The following is a 19,377-nucleotide window of genomic DNA, read 5'->3' as shown; positions in this document are numbered from 1 at the left end:
GATTGTGAAAATGAAGGTCTAAAGCAGTGCCTGGGTTTCCCAAGCCCCGGCTATGCTATGAGTGCTTATTCCTGAGTCACTCCTGCTTGCTGAGCCTCAGCTTCCTCACCTATAAAATGGGCAGGCTGGACCAGACATTTCCAAGGTCCCTTTTCTGACAGTCTTTGACTATTTATCAGGGGCTTACTGATTTTTCTTACACACAGTAAGAAGACTTCTTTCAGGAGAACGTGACTGAACAATGGACATGGAAAAGAGGGTACATTTCCAATTCCCCAGCAACACACTCCACTCTGGCTCTCTGGCTGGGGAAGAAATTCCCATGGCAACCCCCTACCCCCACTCCCTCCCTGTGTGCCTGGCTTTGTGAGGATGAGGGAATCCACGAGGCTAACTTCCTGCCTGCACTCCAGCCCCCATCACGCAATCCTCTGAGCAGGAATCAGAGAACCACAGCAACCGCAGCTCTGAGATTCCAGCCCCATGCCTGGCTGTGAAAGACCAAGGGCGTGGAAGGCATATCTGCTGTGACATTGTGCAAAACTGGAAACGTGCATCAGGCCACAAGCCTGTGGAAAGCAAGACCTCAACATTTTTGCAAAGACAGCATAACAGCTGTCTTTGTGTCTAAGAACACGGCACCTCTATCACATGCAGGATATGGTGCACTAGTGAACTACTGATAGGCCCTCCTGAACACATCAACCACTGGCTAGGACAGGAACCTCTTCTGTGCCCTACAAGCACCATCAAGCCTGGCACATAGCAAACATGGTAGATGCTAAATACTATATTTACTGATTTAACTCATTAATTACGTGGATTTTAGGGCCAAATGAATTCTAAAAAAATTTCTTTCAAAGCACATTTTCAAAAACAAAATACTACTTCAGGAGAAACTTTTAAAATGAAAATAAATAATCCCTGAAGATCAACAGACCTCCCTTTATATCCACACAAACAAATATCACCCAACCATAAAAAGTCACTACTAAAACATGCAAAAAGATGGATGAATCTGAAAATAATTATGCTGTGTAAAAAAAAAAATCAGACAAAAGTCATACATATAGTATGATTCCATTTATATAAAATTTTAGGAAATGCAAACTTATGTATAATAACAGAAAGCAGATCAGTGGATGCCTAGGGACGGGGGCCCGCAGGCAAACAAGATGGTGAAATTGCAAAGAGGCAGGAGGAAAGTTTTAGAGGAGTGATGGACATGTTCATTATCTTGACTGTGGTGATGGTTTCATGGGCATATACAAATATCAAACTCATCAAATTGTACACATTAAATATGTGCCTTTTATTACATATCAATTATACCTCAATACAAACATTAAAGAAAAAAAAAAAAAGGCCGGGTGCAGTGGCTCATACCTGTAATCCCAGCACTCTGGGAGGCCGAGGAGGGCTGTACTCCCAGCTACTCAGGAGGCTGAGGCAGGAGAATCGTGTGAACCCAGGAGGTGGAGGTTGCAGTGAGCCAAGATCACACTATGCACTCCAGCCGGGACAACAGTGCGAGACTCCATCTCAAAAACAAAAACAAAGAAAACTCCCAAGGCTGGGCACAGTGGCTCACGCCTGTAATCCCACCACTTTGGGAGGTCGAGGTGGGCGGATCACTTGAGGCCAGGAGTTTGAGACCAGCCTGGTCAACATGGTGAAAACCGTCTCTACTAAAAAGACAAAAATGAGTCAAGCGTGGTGGTGCATGCCTGTAGTCCCAGCTACTTGGGAGGCTGAGGCATGAGAATCACTTGAACCTGGGAGGTGGAGGTTCCAGTGAGCTGAGATCAGGCGATTGTACTCCAGCCTGGGCTACAGGGTGAGACTCTGCCTCCAAACAAACAACTCTAAAATTCTGATGGAAATGTGGATTTGAAAACGAAAAAAGCAAGCAAAAGCCTAGACATATTTTGCTCCAATAGACTGTGTCAGAGGTGTCTGCCTTTGCTCATTGTATGACAAACTCTAAATACAGAAACATTAATGAGCTGCCTTAATATGTTCTAATACAGTGTGACAAATAAGTACACTAAAGATTTCACTGAAAAGGTACTTATGGCATATCTGCCACAATAGTGTCTTAGCTATTTAGTTCTTTGTGCAAAAAAAATCATAAAGATCTATTACTGAATGACTTGAAAAGTACCATTCTGGCTGACATGCTCATAACAACTATTCATCAATGAAAAGCCTTGACAGGCAAAGCATCCCAAGGTGGGTCACCAAATTTCAAGCTGGCATTAGAGAATCACAAGGCTGGTGCACACAGAGCTGGCTCTCCAGCAAGGACGTCTGGCCTGGCCAGGAATGATTCATTGAGCAAAGGGACATGCCAGAGAAAATGAGGAGGATGTTCCAACCCAGGAGTGAGCCAATGGGTATGCAGAGGCTGGAGTTGTCTCCTGCACACGGGATCATGTCCCTGTGTTCCAGCTCTACATGGGGTGCCCACCAGATGCCCCACAGGTCCCTTATCACAAACATCACAAGCCTATTTCACAAGCTCTTTTCTCCTTGAAATGTTGAGATCACTATAGCTCCGCTGTTATTTAGCACAGTGGCTTTTGAATGTCTTAAGATGCCAGCAGCCTCTGCCGTTACCAGGCCTCTGGACGCCTCTAGTCTAGCCTGTCATTCCAAAACAAACCAGATGTCCATTCTCTGTCTATTCAGAAGCCTGAGAATTGGGGGTGGGGTACAGATCAGGGGACATCATTTAGAAACCCCTTATCTAGGACACTGAGCAGAAAAAAGCACTTAACACACTTACGACTGACACTATGGGAGAAACAGAGGTGGGAGCAGCATTAACAAGGTGAAAAATAGAGTTTCGCCATTCCTGAAGGAAATGCTTTCCAACCCGTTGGTGATTTGTCCTCAAAAGTTCTGCAGAAAGACCTAGTTTATTGCCAACAAAGCCCCGGGGTCGAGTGTTTCTAGTACAATTCCACGCAAACCATGGAGGCACAGTAAATGTTCACAGATGGTGATGAATTCCTACTTCTGGCCAAGTGTACAGGGGAAAAAAAAAACCTAGCTATTAAACATTTGAACACTGACAGTTCTAGAAACAATGGCGGGGGGGGGGGTGTGTGGGGAGGAGACACACAAAAGAATGAATATACCAAAAGGAAATTAAAATCTAACAGTTTAGGAAAGGGGGTAAAAGAGCGGTGGATGACAGATGAGCTGGTCCAGGCCCCAGCTCCTCATAGCCTAGCTACGTGGCCTTGAGCAAGTGACTTAAGCTCTCTGTGCCTTTGTTGACTGAACAAGCCTGTGAGGTTTGTATGATTGACCCTAATTTAAAATTCGGAGAGCAGGAGAATGGAAAACACGAATGACACCTCACAGCATTAGAGAAGCCTTTATTCCCCCATACCACCCCCACCTCATCCCCAGGCAAACTGAGTTGGCCTCAACTTAGAGTTTATATGGGCTTTTCTGGGGCACTCAACCCCAAGTTCAGCTGCTGGGGGTAAGCCATGAACCAGGGCGGGTTTAAGACTCAGGAGTCTAATGGGTGTGCAAGGGGGCGGCCTCAAGGTATCGGACTTTCCGGGTAACGAAAAACAGCTTACAGATCATCTAGTCCAACAACCACAGGGTACAGAGCTCTGTTAGAAAGTTCTGCCATGTATGGAGCTGAATGGAGTCTGTTCTTCTGTGATTTTTGCCTCCTGGTCCTGGTATAGCCTTCAGGGACTGCTGGACAAGGGTCCCTGGCTGGGCTCTCTCTGCTCTAGCTTCCAAATCCCCAGGGTTTTCCTCAGCTGAAGACTGTCTCATCCTGGGGACTATCGCTGGGTTAAGCTGAAATACAATGAACTTCGCAGGGTCTGAGAATCAGACCCAGGTCTTTCCCCAACATTCCCCCACTGAAGTTCCTCCCACTGCGTCCATCTTGGCCACAATCTCAGGGAGAAGCATGGAACCATCCCTGTGCAGGGCATAAAGAGTCCACCTGCATGAGGAAGACACAGCTCATCCCAAAATGTAGACTAGGAAACATGGCACAACACAGATAGTACTTTGAACATTACAGGTGCTCAATAAGTATTTATTGTGCAAATGATCAATTGAAGCCAAGTCAAGCTCCCTTTCCACTTCCCCACCTCACTTGTGGTCAGCCCAGGCAACTTCCTTAAGAAACTTCCCGTTGCCGGAATTGGGAGACCCAGAAGACAGCCATCAATTAATCCGTCTGGGCTGGAGGTCAAAAACAGGCAGCTGCCCACTACCCACAGATGTTGTGCTTGGCCTGCAGAGCGTTTTTAAAATTTTTAAATGGTTGCCAACTTTTACGAACTGGGAGATTTTGTATGTAAATCTTGATTTTTGGCTTCTCTTGAAAAAACTCAGAAGATCTGGCAACAAGTTGCTACTGTCTGATGCCGACTTGCCAATGCCCCCTTTAGACTATGAATGCACCCCGAGTTCTGCTCCATTTCCTTACACCAGACCCCATTTCCCACACTCTGTCTGTCCCTGTGAACACCTCAGCTTGCAGCCCTAGCCTAAGCTTCCAAAGGGGAAGGCGTCACTCCTTCCAAATCAAAACAGAACTCGAAGAGACTGGAGCCTGGGCTTTGTGGCGCAACCACAAACCCCCATTTGTTCAGGACAGTTGGGTTCACATGTGCTGACCTGGTGTCATTATTAAGAGCATTCCCTTTCACTCTCACTGTCCCATCAGGCTGCCTTGAGTCTCTGCCGGCTCTAGACCCACCTGTCATACCAAGGATTCTGTACCCAGAGCCCTCAGAAGGTCATTTGCTCTCTGCATAGTTTCTTAGCCTGGAGATTTCAAACTTCCTTCTAGCAGAGTTTATTCTGCAGCATGCTGCTAAGGTAGGCAGATGTAAAGAGAGAATGGTGGAATAAAGAGAAGTAAGAAAAAAGAAGAGAGTTAAAGGAGTCTCTACTCAACTCTACCTCCTGGGTACCATTTCTCTTGCCTGAAACCAAAGTGAGAACTAAGCTATCACCACTCCATTTTCAGTGGGGACTAGGAAGGAAGAGAGAAAGGAGGTTTTTGCAGTGAGACAAGACACTCACCAATCTGTACTTAATGTCTCTTCTAGAATCCCCTGCCCTCTCGGATCAAACACATTCACTTAATCAAGCACAGCTTCCAGCAAACACATTCACTTTTCTTTCTTTTTTTTTTTCTTTTTTTTTTTTTGAGACAGAGTTTCACTCTTGTTGCCCAGGCTAGAGTGCAATGGTGCCATCTCGGCTTACTGCAACCTCTGCCTCCCAGATTCAAGTGACTCTCCTGCCTCAGCCTCCCAAGTAGCTGGGATTACAGGCATGTGCCACCATGCCTGGCTAATTCTGTGTTTTTTTTTAGTAGAGACGGGGTTTCATTATGTTGGTCAGGCGTTCTCGAACTCCTGACCTCAAGTGATCCACCCACCTCGGCCTCCCAAAGTGCTGGGATGGGATTACAGGCATGAACCACCACACCTGGCCTAAACACATTCACTTTCCAAGCACAGCTTCCACCCATGCCTGTGCCATACCTGGTGACAGCAGATACGCCAATCTGATTGAAGTTGGTCAGGGTGAAAATAATAATAATTCTAGTTACCCAACATTTTTAATCAGTTAACATTTCCCAGGGCCTTTTAACATAGCTGGAATCGTACCTGGCTTTGGAGGGGGTGCTTGAGGAAGGCACAGGCACGAAAAGCAGGTGATGCAAGCTGCTTTCCATACCAAACCCTAGCACCCAGCCAGCCCAGGACCCACCAGGACTGCTACAGCTTTAAGAAAACCTTAATTCCAGCCACGGTCACTAGGGAAGTTTTCTATTTAACCCTAAAATCAAAGTATTCCCTTCCCAAACTTTAAAGGGTTAAAGGCTAGGGAAGAAATGATTTCATTGAGGGAGGAGGGGTAGAGAATGCTCCCCTCCCCCTAATAAAAATTCTGGCAAGAGCAGACGCAGGGGGGAAAAGCAAGCCAGGAAACCCAGTATTGCCGTCTTGACATTTTATAGGAAAACTTGACGTAACGAGATATCACGGGGCATCTGAGGTTTATTTTTTTTCCCCTAATGCGAGCAAAGAGAAGAAATCTGGTTCTTAAAATCCTCAAGATCCACGTAAACTTAAATCTCTAGCCCCCTTCTTTTCCACAGTGAGCACAGAACACAAGAATCGCTGCCGCCAGAATCTGTTTTTAAGTTTCCTTTGGTAGCTGCCTCAGATACGCCCAAGCCCATTTTATGGGGCAACGGAGAGCTAATATAAGGCACAATCTGTGTCTAAATGCATTTCCGACACTTCAGTCTCTCAAAGGTAATTTTGCAAATAGGCACAGTGAAGGGCTTTTGCTTTGAAGTGGGCTGGGAATCGGCTACAGTTGCTTAAACACTGATCAAATTCCACTAAAAGGGTAAAGAGAAAGCACATTCAGAGAAATTATATTTCACATCTTCCCTGATGAAGTCAACCAACTGCTTTGGAGGGTTAATGGGATGGCGTTTTCACATCTTCCAGGGAGGGGAGGGGGTGAGGGGTATTTATAAATTCTCAGCTGGACTTTTTAGTTAAAGCTGCTCTTACTGATCTGGACAAACACAAATTATGATGCCTGGCATGGCTTGTATACACAAATAGCCATGTGAAAACAGTCACAGGCCTAATTGAAGGAGACAGCAAGAAATCAAAGGAAGAAAGAAAGAAGGAACAAATGCCCAGACCCACAGAGCAGCATTCCAGCCGCCCAGAGAGGCTGAGCAGGGGCTTTCCCTTTAAGGGGAGATGGATGTTTACTTACACAGATGAATTCAGTTCCCCTGGGTTCAACTGTCCCAGGGAACCGCTCAGTACAGCGATGATTGGAAAGGAACAAATAGCTCCCCTCCCCAGCACGCTCTCCCCACACTCTGGAACCCTCTTCCGCAGATCCACTGCGATGGCAAGCAAGCTCCATCCTGGGGCCGGGGGCGGCGGGGGAGCGGTTCGGGGTGGGGAGCAGGGTCCCAGGGCCCAGAACCAGGCAGAGGGCCCTGAGCGCGTCGACGCCTCTGCTTCACCCACACAGGGGGTTTCCTACGGTTGCTTCCTGACATCCTAAGAGTCCACATCCCCACCCAGAGAAAGAGAAGCCCGGAAGAACTCTGACAGATCTCTGGCCAGCAACCCTGTGGATGGGTGGGGAGACGAGTTCAAGAAGGAGAAAAGACATGTCCCGGCACGGGGCTCCTACCTCCCCATCCACCATGCTTTCCAGAGCTGCGCGTTTCCACGTTTGCCTAGGGTGCAGGCAAGACGTGTCTGTGAAGTTGGGAGGTCACACGGACAGGAGGGAGGGATTCTGATGATAAGGACAATACAACCCTTCCTAGAAGTCCGAATTCTAGTACCTCCTATTTTCTCTGTCGCTAACAGGAGAGCCCTGGCAACACCCAGACAGGAGAAATCCGAAGGGAGGACAGTACTTTCCAAGCTTGTTTCAAACTCTTCAAGAAAGCAGCAAGACATTTTGACCTGCCATTCTGGCCCTATGGACCTTCTGGCCAGATTACCAGAGAAAATTCAGCTTGAGAGAAATGATGCACCCCAAACAAAGCTGGTGATCAACAAAGGTAAAATTACCCACCAAAAACATTTGTTGAAAATAATAAGCAAACTGAAAAAGCACACTCCTTGCAACATTTAAAAACTGACTCTGGAAAAATCAAACCTCATAGAAAAAACTTCAACACAAAATAAAACTGAAAGCAGCTAAAACTGCAGACCATGAAAGTCACTAATCAAAAACTGATGAAAGAATCCAACAACTCAGATATGCAAAATTTTACCCAGGACATGGTGGAAAGAATGGCAGAAGCTAACATGCGTACTAACAGCAAGCAAGCCAACAGAATCAGAACCAAATTTTGTCGTAAAATGCACATGGAAAAGCAGTGATCCTAATGAAAATAATTTCGGTTTAAAAAAGCTAAAACGAAGAACTTGGGAAGGAACAGTTTCATATTGGTACACAGAAAATGGCTGTGGTAGTAAATCGATTTGCAGTGCTGATATCACGTGGTTCAAGTGTTTGTATCTGTGAACCAAATAGGACCATTGACTGGGAAAAAAAAAAAATGACAAAACAAAAAAAAACGCCTCTGTCCTTTTTCAGAGAAGTGGTCAAAAGTCAAGCCTTGGTAAAAACCACAAACGCAGCCTGCTCTGTCCTACACTTCCCAGCTTCCTTGAAGGAACCAGGACTCCTCTGTTGAGCACTGTCACCTTGCCTGGATCAGAACCAGACACCAGAAAGAGGTCAGACCCCAGCCTGATGAACAGGCATGGTGGGTAGACCACCAGGAGATGCCCAGCCCCGCCCACTGAGCTGACCTCAGGCAGGTGATGGCCTCTAACCACCTTGGGGACACATATCCTATGGTCAATGGGGCCTGTCCGCTACGAAACCTGAAGAGACCATGGTGCCACTCCCCACCTGGAGGAGCCCAGGGATCTCCATCCTCTGCCCTTAGGGGAATGGGGAGAAAATATCTCTATGGGGTGGAGGTTGGGGTAATAGGGCAGTCAGCAATTTCAATCTTTACTTCTCCATGTGTTCTAAATTTTCCACAATAATTATGTATTACATTTATGTTAAAGTGGGGAGGGAAGCATTAAAGACAAAAGACAAAACACCTGCTCTAAGAATAACTGACTCTGGGCCGGGCGCAGTGGCTCATGCCTGTAATCCCAGTACTTCGGGAGGCTGAGGTGGGCAGATCACCTGAGGTCAGGAGTTCGAGACCAGCCTGGCCAACATGGCGAAACCCTGTCTCTACTAAAAAATGCAAAAATTAGCCAGATGTGGTGGCGCACGCCTGTAATCCCAGCTACTCAAGAGGCTGAGGCAGGAGAATTACTTGAATCCGGAAGGCGGAGGTTGCAGTGAGCCGAGATCGCACCACTGCACTCCAGCCTGGGTGACAGAGCAAGACTCCATCTCAAAAAGAAAAAAAAAAAAAAGAATGACTGACTCTGGGATGTATTTCCTCACATGAAAGGTTCAGATGACCCTGGGAGCTCAAGATGGCACAATCTTTAATGTATCTGCAATTATGCAGGGTTGAGGGTTTCAAGTTTTAAGTCAAAGCCAATGAATTTATAATTTTGAGATTTCAGTTTGAGAGCAGGAAGGTTTGTTCTGCGATCTCAAGTCACTGATCTGGCCTTGGATATTCAGCCTTCTTTTCCCAAAAGCTGATCATTTGCTTTGGTGGTTCAAACACATTGCAATGGGGTTATATCTGGCTTTACAAATAATACACCACAAAATTCTAGCTGGGAAGGACACACACCAATTTAAAAGAGAGTAAACACCTGTGAAACAGGAGCGAGACGAAGGGGGAAGGGGTTGGAGTAACAGAAGGTCTTCAGCAGAAGGTTTTTATTTTTAGTAAAGAAAGATGTTACAAATACCTGATGTGAATATGGAAAATATTAACATTTATTAAATCTGATAGAAGATACATGGTTAAGTTACCACTTGCCCATAATTCAAATGTTTCACGTTTTTATAATACGATGAAAACACACACACATAACCCACCACCAACAGGCCAAGGCAGGGCAATGCTTCTGGCATCTTAGAGAGGGTGTCTGAACCAGCACAGAGGCAGAGGAGAAAATCAGAGTTCAAAGTACTACTCTGGTATGTAAACACTGAGGAAATTCTTGGCCTGAGAGTATACACAGCAATGTATTAACTTGTCTTCTGAAATTTGTTATTACAGGGAAGAAAAGTTAAAAAAAAAAACAAAACAATTAAGTGGAAGGGAAAATGAAAACTATCATCTAATTATTTAGAGAAGGCCTACTTGGTACCAGGCACTTTGCAAGAAGTTTCGGCGCTCAAATTATCTAATCTTAACAATGAAAAAGGGTGTTTTGACCCCTTTCTGTCCCAGATGAGGAAACCAAGCTTCCAAGGGGCAAAGCCACTGACCCACAGCCTCAAGCAGTCAGGGGACTGTGAAGGGGGCAGGCTGGGCCCGGGGGCTGCCCCTGGATTTTTGGTGCAGGCTGGGACCCAGGGTAAGAAGAGCTCACTAGAGCTGATCTTTCTTACCCTCACTGGGAGTCACCCTCTCTCCCCTACAAACCCACGTTTTGCCCCTCTCAGTGCTAGAACCCAGACTGCTGACCCCTGGCACAGAAAGGAACCTTCCAAACACAGCTCTTCCCGGCCATCTTCTCTCCTGTGGCTCCAAAACCAGGCCAGCTCTGTCCCCAGCACCTGCCCAGCTTCCAGGACAAAGCCCCCAGTGACACTCCTGCTTCCACTCTCCCAGCACAGGACCCCCTGGGCACATCTCCCCAGCAGGACCCTGGGGGCTGAAGGGCAGCCAGCTTCGGTTCCAATCCCTGCCCCACCCCTCAGTGGCTCATCAAACATTGCTTCTTTAAACCTCAGATTCCTTGTCTGTAGAAATCTCTCACCTCTGCCGTGAGTGTGAGGGGCAACAGCACACATAAAGCTCCCAGAGCAGGACCTGGCACAGAGTTGCACACTCATAGGTTATCATTGGCAGAATAATCCTTGACAACTCCGCGTAAACACAGTTCTTCTCGATCCTGGACTTCAGAGTCTTTGAGAGCCAGAGTCATGCCTTTAGTAATTTCCCAACAGTATGTGGTAGCAGTATGTGGTAGCAGAGGAGGAGGAAAGAAAGCCCAAGCAGCTGGGATGGGTCAAGTGTTTGCCAAGGAAAGGGAGCTGGAGAAGCTGGAGGTAGGGTCGCTGTAAGCCCTTTAAAGCGCCCTGAGTGTAAGACAACACTGAAGCAAGGACTGTGAACTCTCAGCAGTGGCTTTTCTTAGTGCTGCCTGCTCTTTCACACACACCACTGGGGAAATGACATCACAGGGCCTCACCTCAAACGGGTCAGGGGAAACAGCATTTCAAAAGGCCTTTCCTGCATCTCTCTGATGGCTGGATGGCATCTTAAAGGCCCCGTTCACCTGAGCTTAGGGAATTGCAGGAAGAGCTCCTCCTGCAAATACCAAACACTGACACACATTCACTGCTCATTTACCCCAGGCCAATTTCATTCACAGAGCAGCAGATTCTCAATGTGCAGTGGTAGCGGCCTGGCTTGGTGGGGCATTGCGGGGGTTGAGCCTTGGAAATAACCAGGTTTCTTAGGGAAGGAAGAAACCACCACCTTCTCCCTGTGGCACTCTGTAAGCGCCAGCACATCTGAAACCTGGAGTGACTCTGCGGGTGACTGTGACCACATCATCCCATTTTTCTCTAATGAGGAGTACTGCTGAACATGAAAGTGCTAAACGTGAAAATCTCTCAAATGCTGAACATTAAAGGCACAAGCAGACAAGCACCCAGGAGACAGGGGCAGTGGCAGCTGGAGCACTGGCCAGGGAGTCAGAAGCAGAGCTCTGGTCCTAGTTCTGACCTTCCTGGCTATGGGACTTTAGGCAAGTCACTTACCCTTCCTGAATCTCTCAGTTGCCTCATTCAGAAAATGAAAAGGTTAAAACAGATCATTCCAAAGGTCCCTGCCACTTTTCAGATTGTTGAAAAAGTGCTCTCTTCTGGGGAATATTTGAGTCGGCACTACTCTCCCAAACCACGGACTTGAGTGAAAACCAAGGCAATTCTTGGTTCCATTCCCCCATCTGCTTCTGCTACAGTTCTGTGTGTTGGTCCCTAAAACATCCTCCCAACCCTTTCCTAATTTGCAGTTAATTGCAAAGAACTGCACCTACATTCATTTTGGGGGTCACAAATGGAAAATACTAATGACTTTGTAAATTAATTTCAGATTTGGCTCCGTTTTTCTGGCAATAGGATCATACTTTGTTTTCCTTCTCATTGTTTTAAGAGGCAAACAGAAATGCAGCCCATCCCCCAAATGCATTTAAAATCCCAATTAAGTTTTTCTAGAAAAAAAAAATGGGCATATAATATTGGCATCGGCAAAGTTACGTTACGGTGTAAAAGATTATGGCTATAAGCCTGATAGTGCTCAAACGGGACAAATGGGACATGGTTTTCCTCTGGCAAGAAGAGAGAGATAAGAGGTCCAGGAGGGCTTTTCCCGTGTTCACCAGCAGTTCAGCCAATGTGATTGAGTTCACCCTTCCATAAAGTTAGATTGTCACAGCCACTTGCCTGGAGAAGAGGCACAGACCCCACACAAGGGAGGCCATGGTCTCTGCTGCTTGGGCTGGGCTATTGCATCTGCCCTGGGCGTAATACAGGATGGGCCACAAACAATTTGGACAAGTGTTTAAAGAGGAGTGACAAGCAAGGAAGTGCAAAACATGGGTCAGAGGAGGAAGTTGATGATGCTTTGCAGGGAGGAGAGAAATCCAAGTGAACAGGGCAGAATGTCCCAAAGGACATAAGGCTTCATGGTGGGCTGTTCTAAACTGTGGAGCAGAAGTTACAGGGAGTCTGATTTCTGTTCAACTCAAGGAGTTTATCAGAATGAAAGAAAATGCAATGGTCTGCCTTGGAGTGATGAGTGGGGAGTACGGCAGCTTGCTAATGATAAAAAGCCTGTCATCCATTTAAGCAGGCTTCCCCAGCATTCAGTACAGTTAAGCAAGGCACCTCATTCAATTCATGAAACAGTTCTGGGAGGGCAACAACTCAAACCTATTTGTGAGTTCACTGTCCTAGTGAGGAAAATGGGGGCTCACAGGTGGCATTGTGCCCAAGTCACATAGCTAATAACTGCAGGTGCATTTGACTGAGACCTTCTGCCCAGTGCTTTTCCTCCCACAATTCCTCCCATTCTACAGCCTTGGAGTCCCTGCCTCTTGGGTCAAAAGGCTGGGTTTAGGAATGCTGTCTCCCTGCCCTCATCTGCCCTCATCTGCCCTCACCATCCCTGCAAGAAGCACAAGCTGCACATTCTGGTCTAGCTTCCATCTTGCCTATGGGAGGGGCATATAGATTCCTGGGGTGGAGATGGGGCAATGTTCCTTGATTTTCCATCTCAGAAATGGGCAAAACAGTGAGGTTGTCCTTCTCAAAGCCCCATTCACTTCCTAAAAAATACGGTGAGGGTCAGGGTGAGACGTTCATAGCATGGGAACTTGCTGTTCAGATAAGGAGATGAGACACGTCCTCAGGTCTCTACAACACAGAATCTATGTGGCTGATCGCTGAGGACTCAGTTTCCCCCTCTATAAAGCGAAAGACTTGCTAGTTATCCTCCAAGACACCTTCCTGTCATGAAGTTCCGTGTCTCAGATGACCATCAGTTTGGACAGGGTTCTCTGCAGGTCTGCTTGGGCATGGGAGATACCACTCAATGGTCCTCCCAACAGAGACAGGACAACAACCCGAGCTTGCCCTGCATGATAAGACAGAAGGGGGAGACTGGAGGAACAGACAGAGATGCTTTCACAAGGTTCACACACACTGGATCTCTATCTCCTGTTAATGCAGTGTTCTCAGCCAGGTAGTGTCCTGAAGAAGCACCCATCTCCTGGGCAGGGTGATTTCTGCAGAAGAGGATGAACTGGCTGCCCTGCCCCCAATTAACACGTGGTAAAACTGAAGACCAGGTAAGGCCTCACAAGAAGGTTCTGGCAAATCGGGCTTCATTTGAGGACCAGGACTCAACCCTGGTCACAGAGAGGCAGTGAGGTATAGTGGCTAAGTCAGGGCTCTCGAGAGAGAGAGGCTGGGACTGAAATCCCTAGCTTCATGATGTTCAGAAAGGTCCAAGTCTCTGAGCATCAGTTTCCTCCTCTTTACAGCGGGACTGGGAGGAATCCCTAGAGTAAACTGTGACCAGCACCTTGCACAGTGCTTGGCATGCAACAGACATCAGCCACCATTCAGCAACAGGAGCACTGTGATTGCTCCTAAAAGTAAAACAGAACAAACACACTCAAAATGAAAACAACAACAATGAAACCCCTGAGAACACAGCTCGATGCCTGGCAAATAGAAACAACTCAGTGACTATCTCCTGGCCGATGGCAAAACAGACAGAAAGAGGGACAAATGAGTCAAAGCCTCTTGGTTCTGAGGTCCCATATCTTCCATTCAGTACTATGTGACCTGTGGCAAGGGACTGACACTCCCTGAGCCTCAGTCAGCTTCGGGAATCTGCCGAGTACTCTGGAGGGAGATTTACACATGCGAAGCAGCGGGTCCTCAGAGGACATGGCAATAGCATGTAGGACAAGATATTCCTGCCGAAATCATTCTGGCCCAAAACACGTGTCTATCTGTGGAGTGAGTGACTGCGTGAATCCATGCATGCATTCAAGAGCTTGCTCAATTCCAGCCTCCCCAAATCCTTGGGGATTCCCCGAGCAGAAAGTCTGTTGCTTGGAGGCTTGAGAAGTACTTAGCATTCCCAGCGTGACAGAACACAGCCCAGATCTCTGGCCTCCGCAATTGCTGCCCACCACCACCTCCTCACCCCTACCTCATACCCCCGACTAGCTATCACCAACCCTGTCCACCGAAGGGTTAAAAGTGTCTGCCTTTCAGGCAGAACCTGTGATTCGACGGAATGCTGCTTTTACACATACACCACCCCAACCAAAGGAGGCCTAGGCCTTCTGAACTGATACCCTGAAGCTGTTACTGAACAGGTCACCAGCCCATGGTGTCCTTCCTGCCCCCTGGCACTTTCCTTGAATACTTTGCCTAAGTTGCTATGTGCAAATTCTCTTTCTCTGTGTAGGGCAGCGTCCCCAATCTTTTCGGCACCAGAGACGAGGGTTGGGGGGGATGTTTCAGGATGAAACTGTCCTACCTCAGATCATCAGGCATTAGATTCTCATATGGAGTGTGCAACCTAGATCCCTCCAATATGCAGTTCACAATAGGGTTCACGCTTCTATGAGAATCTAATGCAGCCGCTTATCTGACAGGAGGTGGAGCTCTGGTTGTAATGCTCACTTGCCCACCACTCACCTACTACTACGAGACCCGGTTCCTAACAGGCCACAGACCAGTATCAGTCCATGGCCCTGGGGTTGGGGACCCCTGGGGTTGGGGACCCCTGGTGCAGGAGAAGGAGGTCGGGTGAGTGGAAGGCACCTAGTACCGGAGTCAGCAGGCCCTATTCCAAATTCTAACTCTACCTGGGACTACATGGCCTTGGGTAAGTTGCTGGGCCTCTCTTGAGTTTCTGCTGCCTCATCTGTAAAATGCACATGATATTCATCCACCATGCAAGGCTGCTGTGAGAACTAAATGGAATGAGAAAGGTAGAGTATCTAGCACAGCACCTGGGACATAGTAGACATTCAGCAAATGCAAGTTTCCCTTTTTCCTTAATGGGAAGAAGACCAAGCTCTGGTCCCACCCGGCTCCTCACTAGCTGTGTAACTCAGCCAGTGAGCTCAATTACTCCACTCCAAAACGCAAGTGACATCAACTGACCTAACAAAGAAATCCTGTAGCTGCGGTGTCCAATATGGTGGCCACCAGCCACGTGGCAGCATGAAATGTGGACAGTGCAAACTGAGATGTGCCATAAGTATAAAGAACCCATCAACTTCAGACTTAGTATGATAAAGAAGAATGTAATATAGCTCATTAACAATCTTTATATTTGAGTACATGCTAAAGCGATGATGGTTTGAGATATATTGTGTTCAACAAGATATAGTATTTAAAATTAATTTCACTCTCTTTTTACATTTTAACATGGCCAGAAGATTTCAGATTTTAGAAGGAATTGTAATTATCCGAGGGGAGTATGTTCCAAGACCCCCAGTGGATGCCTGAAAGCAGAGACAGTACCAAATTCTATAGACGCTGTGTTTTTTCCTATGCATATGCACCCAAGACAAAGTTTAACTTATAAATTAGGCACAGTAAGAGATTAGCAACAATAACTAATAATGAAATTCACATTATAACAATATACTATTATAAAAGTTATATAAATGTGGTCTCTTTCTCTCAACACATCTGATTGTACTATATTCACCTATTTCCAGACTGTAGCTGACTGAAACCTCATGAGGCAAAACCAAGAACAAGTGGGGGCTACCACACACTGTAGCTCACATTACAGTGATATCCGGCAACACTGCTCTAGGAGGCTACACAAACCTGAGTTACTGCTTGGCCATTATTCTTTCCCCAGGTAGGGCTGAAATTCCTTCTCGAGAGGGGGGTCCTGTTAGTTCCTGCTTTCTTTTTCCCATAGTGATGTGTTAAGTGCACATCACTTCCCAGGGGTCCCAGGGGTTGGGGACCCCTGGTGTAGAGGAAGGGGGACAGGAGTGTGGAAGGCATCTAGAATTGGAGTCAGTAGGCTTTATTCCAAATTCCAACTCTACCTGGGACTATGTGGCCTTGGGTAAGTGGCTGGACCTGAGTTTGTTGCCTCATCTGTAAAATGCACATGACATCCATCCACCACGCACTTAACACTCTGTGCTAAAGGTGCACATCACCTTTAAGACACAGTGGTAATGATGCACACCAAAATACTTTTAGAAGGCTGAGCGTCGTGGCTCAGGCCTGTAATCCTGGCACTTTTGGAGGCCGAGGTGGGAGGATCGCTTGAGGCCAGGAGTTCCAGACCAGCCTTGGCAAAATAGCGAGGCTCATTCTACTAAAAAAAAAATATGTATTTAAAAACTAGCTGGGTGTGGTGGCGTGCACCTGCAGTCCCAGCTACTTAGGAGTCTGAGGTGGGAGGATCTCTTGAGCCCAGAGGTTTGAGGCTGCAGTGAGCTATGATCATACACTGCACTCCAGCCTGGGCAACAAAGCAAGACCCCAACTCTTTAAAAAACAAACTCTTAGAAATCTTAAGTTGGCCTTGAAAAAAAAGAAATCTTATGAATAAAATCTTAAGGTTTTCGAAATTATAAGTCACTATACACCAGGAACTGTGTTCCTGGGTTTTACACACACCAGCTCCTTTAATCCTTCAAGAACCCCATGTTTTAAAGATAAGGAAACTGAGGCAAAAAGGTTGAGGGACTCGGCCAAGGCTACTAAGTGGTCAGGAGTAAAGTCAGGGATCTGAACCTAGCTGTTCTTACTCCAAGTCCGGGCTGTTCTCCACTGACCACGAAGCCAAGCAGACAGCCCACTCTCCCTGTTTGCAGGGTGAGAGCCTCTAAATCTTACACATCTTAGAAAAACTCCAGCCCCAGAGTTGCTCTACTTCCCATCCCCACCCCCAACAAAGGATTTCCCAGCAAGTCAGAAATGACAAACCACAAAACGGAGTCCGTACATAACCATATCCACGTCTGGCCAAGGCTTGGTTAGCTCAGGGTTAGTCACATTTTAAAAGGGGTGAGTGATAGGGAAGGTGGATCCTATTTTGTTGCCTATGAACTTCCTGGCCAGGGTACAGGCTGCAAGTTGGAAAGGGAGAACTGGTGGATAGCTGAGGGCCTGATAAGATATTTTTTTCAGAGGAACTCATTAGCAAGGCTGAATATTCCCAAGTTTCAGAAGCTCAGCTCCTCCCAGCTCCACTGATAGTCTCCCTACCACTTTCAGCCTAAGCTGTCCTCCGGCCTCTGCCATCCACTCTAGCCTTGGACATGAACACACTCTGGGGAGAAAGGCCCTGAGCCTGACACAGAACAGACTGACCATAAGCATGTACAGTAGGATGAGGGGTGGGGTGAATAAATGGATGTAAAAACCAACCAATCAATTTCAAAAAGTCTGAAGGTGTAGCAGACACAGCCCTTCATCTTCAGGAACTCCAGAGATGGGCACAGAAGACACGGAACATGGAAGGTCAACACAAGAGTTGCATATGACTAATTGCCAGGTGAGTATTAATATGCACAAGGGTGAAGGAGAGAGGATGAGCAAACCTCTTCCCCTTTGCCTACATCCTGTATGGGTTCACAGGTAGAGGGTCATCTGCAGGCTGTGGCTCAGAGGAGGGAAAGGGTAGGATGGGCCAGTCATCTGGGAATGCTTCCTGGAGGAGGTGCCTGAGGAGGAACGGGACTCAGATGGGACAGGAGGACGTTCTGATGGCTAGCTGTGTCAAGCCCGTCACTTAACCTGTCAGCCTCTTGGTTTCCTTTTTTACAGGGGGAGGCACTGCAGAAAGAGAGGGAGGAGACAGAAAAACAAAACACCTGGTAGACAGTTCACATTCGACCTCAGACAGGGTAAATATTTACTTATCCATTCATGAGCCTGGCCCTGGGGAGCGACCTCGGCTTGGGCCACCTGGGTTTATGCCGGTGTCTGGTCTTGATTTGAGGCTCGAGGCGGCCGGTATTTAGCCCACGGCACAGAGTCCAGCCCTATACCTTGTCTGTCTGAGAGCTAAATGGATCCCATTTGATGGCAGTGGAAAAACTGACCACCACGATGACCCTACTGCTCATGCCAAGACACACCAGGCAGTGGCCATAAGAGCTGCCCTCTAATGAGTGCCCACCTTGTCCTGGAATATTCAAGAGTGTGCCTGTGTGGGTGGTGACTATCTTCTCCTCACCAGGAGGTCGTAGGGAGACACAGTGCCCTCCACTCCACAACTCAGTGAGGCTCCACCATTCACACCATGTTACACCAAAGGGATGCTTGAACCAGGCCTGCCAGACTCTACTGTCAGAGCTCTCCCAGCTAACCACAGAGCTGAGGAAGAGACGTGCTCATCCGACAAACATTTACCAAGAGCCTACTGTGTGCCAGGCACCATCCAGGGCCCTGGGACACAGCCGTGGACATGACAGGAAAGGGCTCTGCCCTTGGAGAGCTGGCATTCATGGGGGGAAGATGGGCCTTAAACGCAGAATAGAAAATCAAAACCATTTCAGTGGGTGGTACAGGTTTAATGTCTGAAGGGGAAGTTGAAGCAGGGTCAGCCCCTGGGCCACCTGAACATGAAGATCTGTAACAATCACTGCAAAGCATGTTTAAAATACCTATTTCCAGACTGTACCCCAAGAGTTCCATTAGAAATCTAGGGAGAGGCCAAGAAACAGACAGCTGTGGTAACGGGCTAGGAGACTGGCAGCAGGAGGTCCAGGACCCCTGGAAGTCTGGAGTCTGGGCACAGTGCCCCAGCATGGCCCCACCACTCAGGAGGCAACTGTGAGCAATCAGAACTCATGCCTCAATCTCCTTATCTGTAAACAGAGCATCCTGACACCTGGCCTGACACCTGGCAAGATGGTGCCAAGACGCAAAGAAAGCTGTGGAGGTAAACTGTAAAGGGCTGAATGAAGGTGAGCTGTGCACATTCTCAAACACGATTGCTGGTAAGATGAACCCAGAAAAGAAAAGAAGAAAACTACTCAATTCCCTAAGGACTCAGGGACTGTGTGTCAAGCATACAGTTTCTGCTTCTCAGTGACAAATACCCCACACCTAACCCACCCTGCCAAATAAGATAACTCT

At 47.3% G+C, this 19,377-nt stretch overlaps 1 protein-coding gene across 3 annotated transcripts in view; it reads right to left on the bottom strand.

Moving 5' to 3' along the window:
* SMAD3 (SMAD family member 3) overlaps positions 1–19,377 on the bottom strand; it is a 128,465-nt gene that overhangs the window by 48,768 nt on the left and 60,320 nt on the right. Inside the window, exon 1 of one of the 3 annotated variants that reach the window (XM_012507365.2) lies at positions 7,237–7,330. The exons of the other annotated variants lie outside the window; for them this stretch is intronic. Within the exon in view, the coding sequence (XP_012362819.1) occupies positions 7,237–7,244 (8 nt within the window). The 5' untranslated portion in view covers positions 7,245–7,330. Of the gene's footprint in view, positions 1–7,236; positions 7,331–19,377 lie in introns of those variants that run through there. 3 annotated transcript variants of the gene reach the window in all.

Source organism: Nomascus leucogenys, chromosome 6 (genome assembly GCF_006542625.1).
Source record: "Nomascus leucogenys isolate Asia chromosome 6, Asia_NLE_v1, whole genome shotgun sequence".
Classification (NCBI taxonomy): domain Eukaryota; kingdom Metazoa; phylum Chordata; class Mammalia; order Primates; family Hylobatidae; genus Nomascus; species Nomascus leucogenys.
This window is presented reverse-complemented; position numbering and strand designations above follow the sequence as displayed.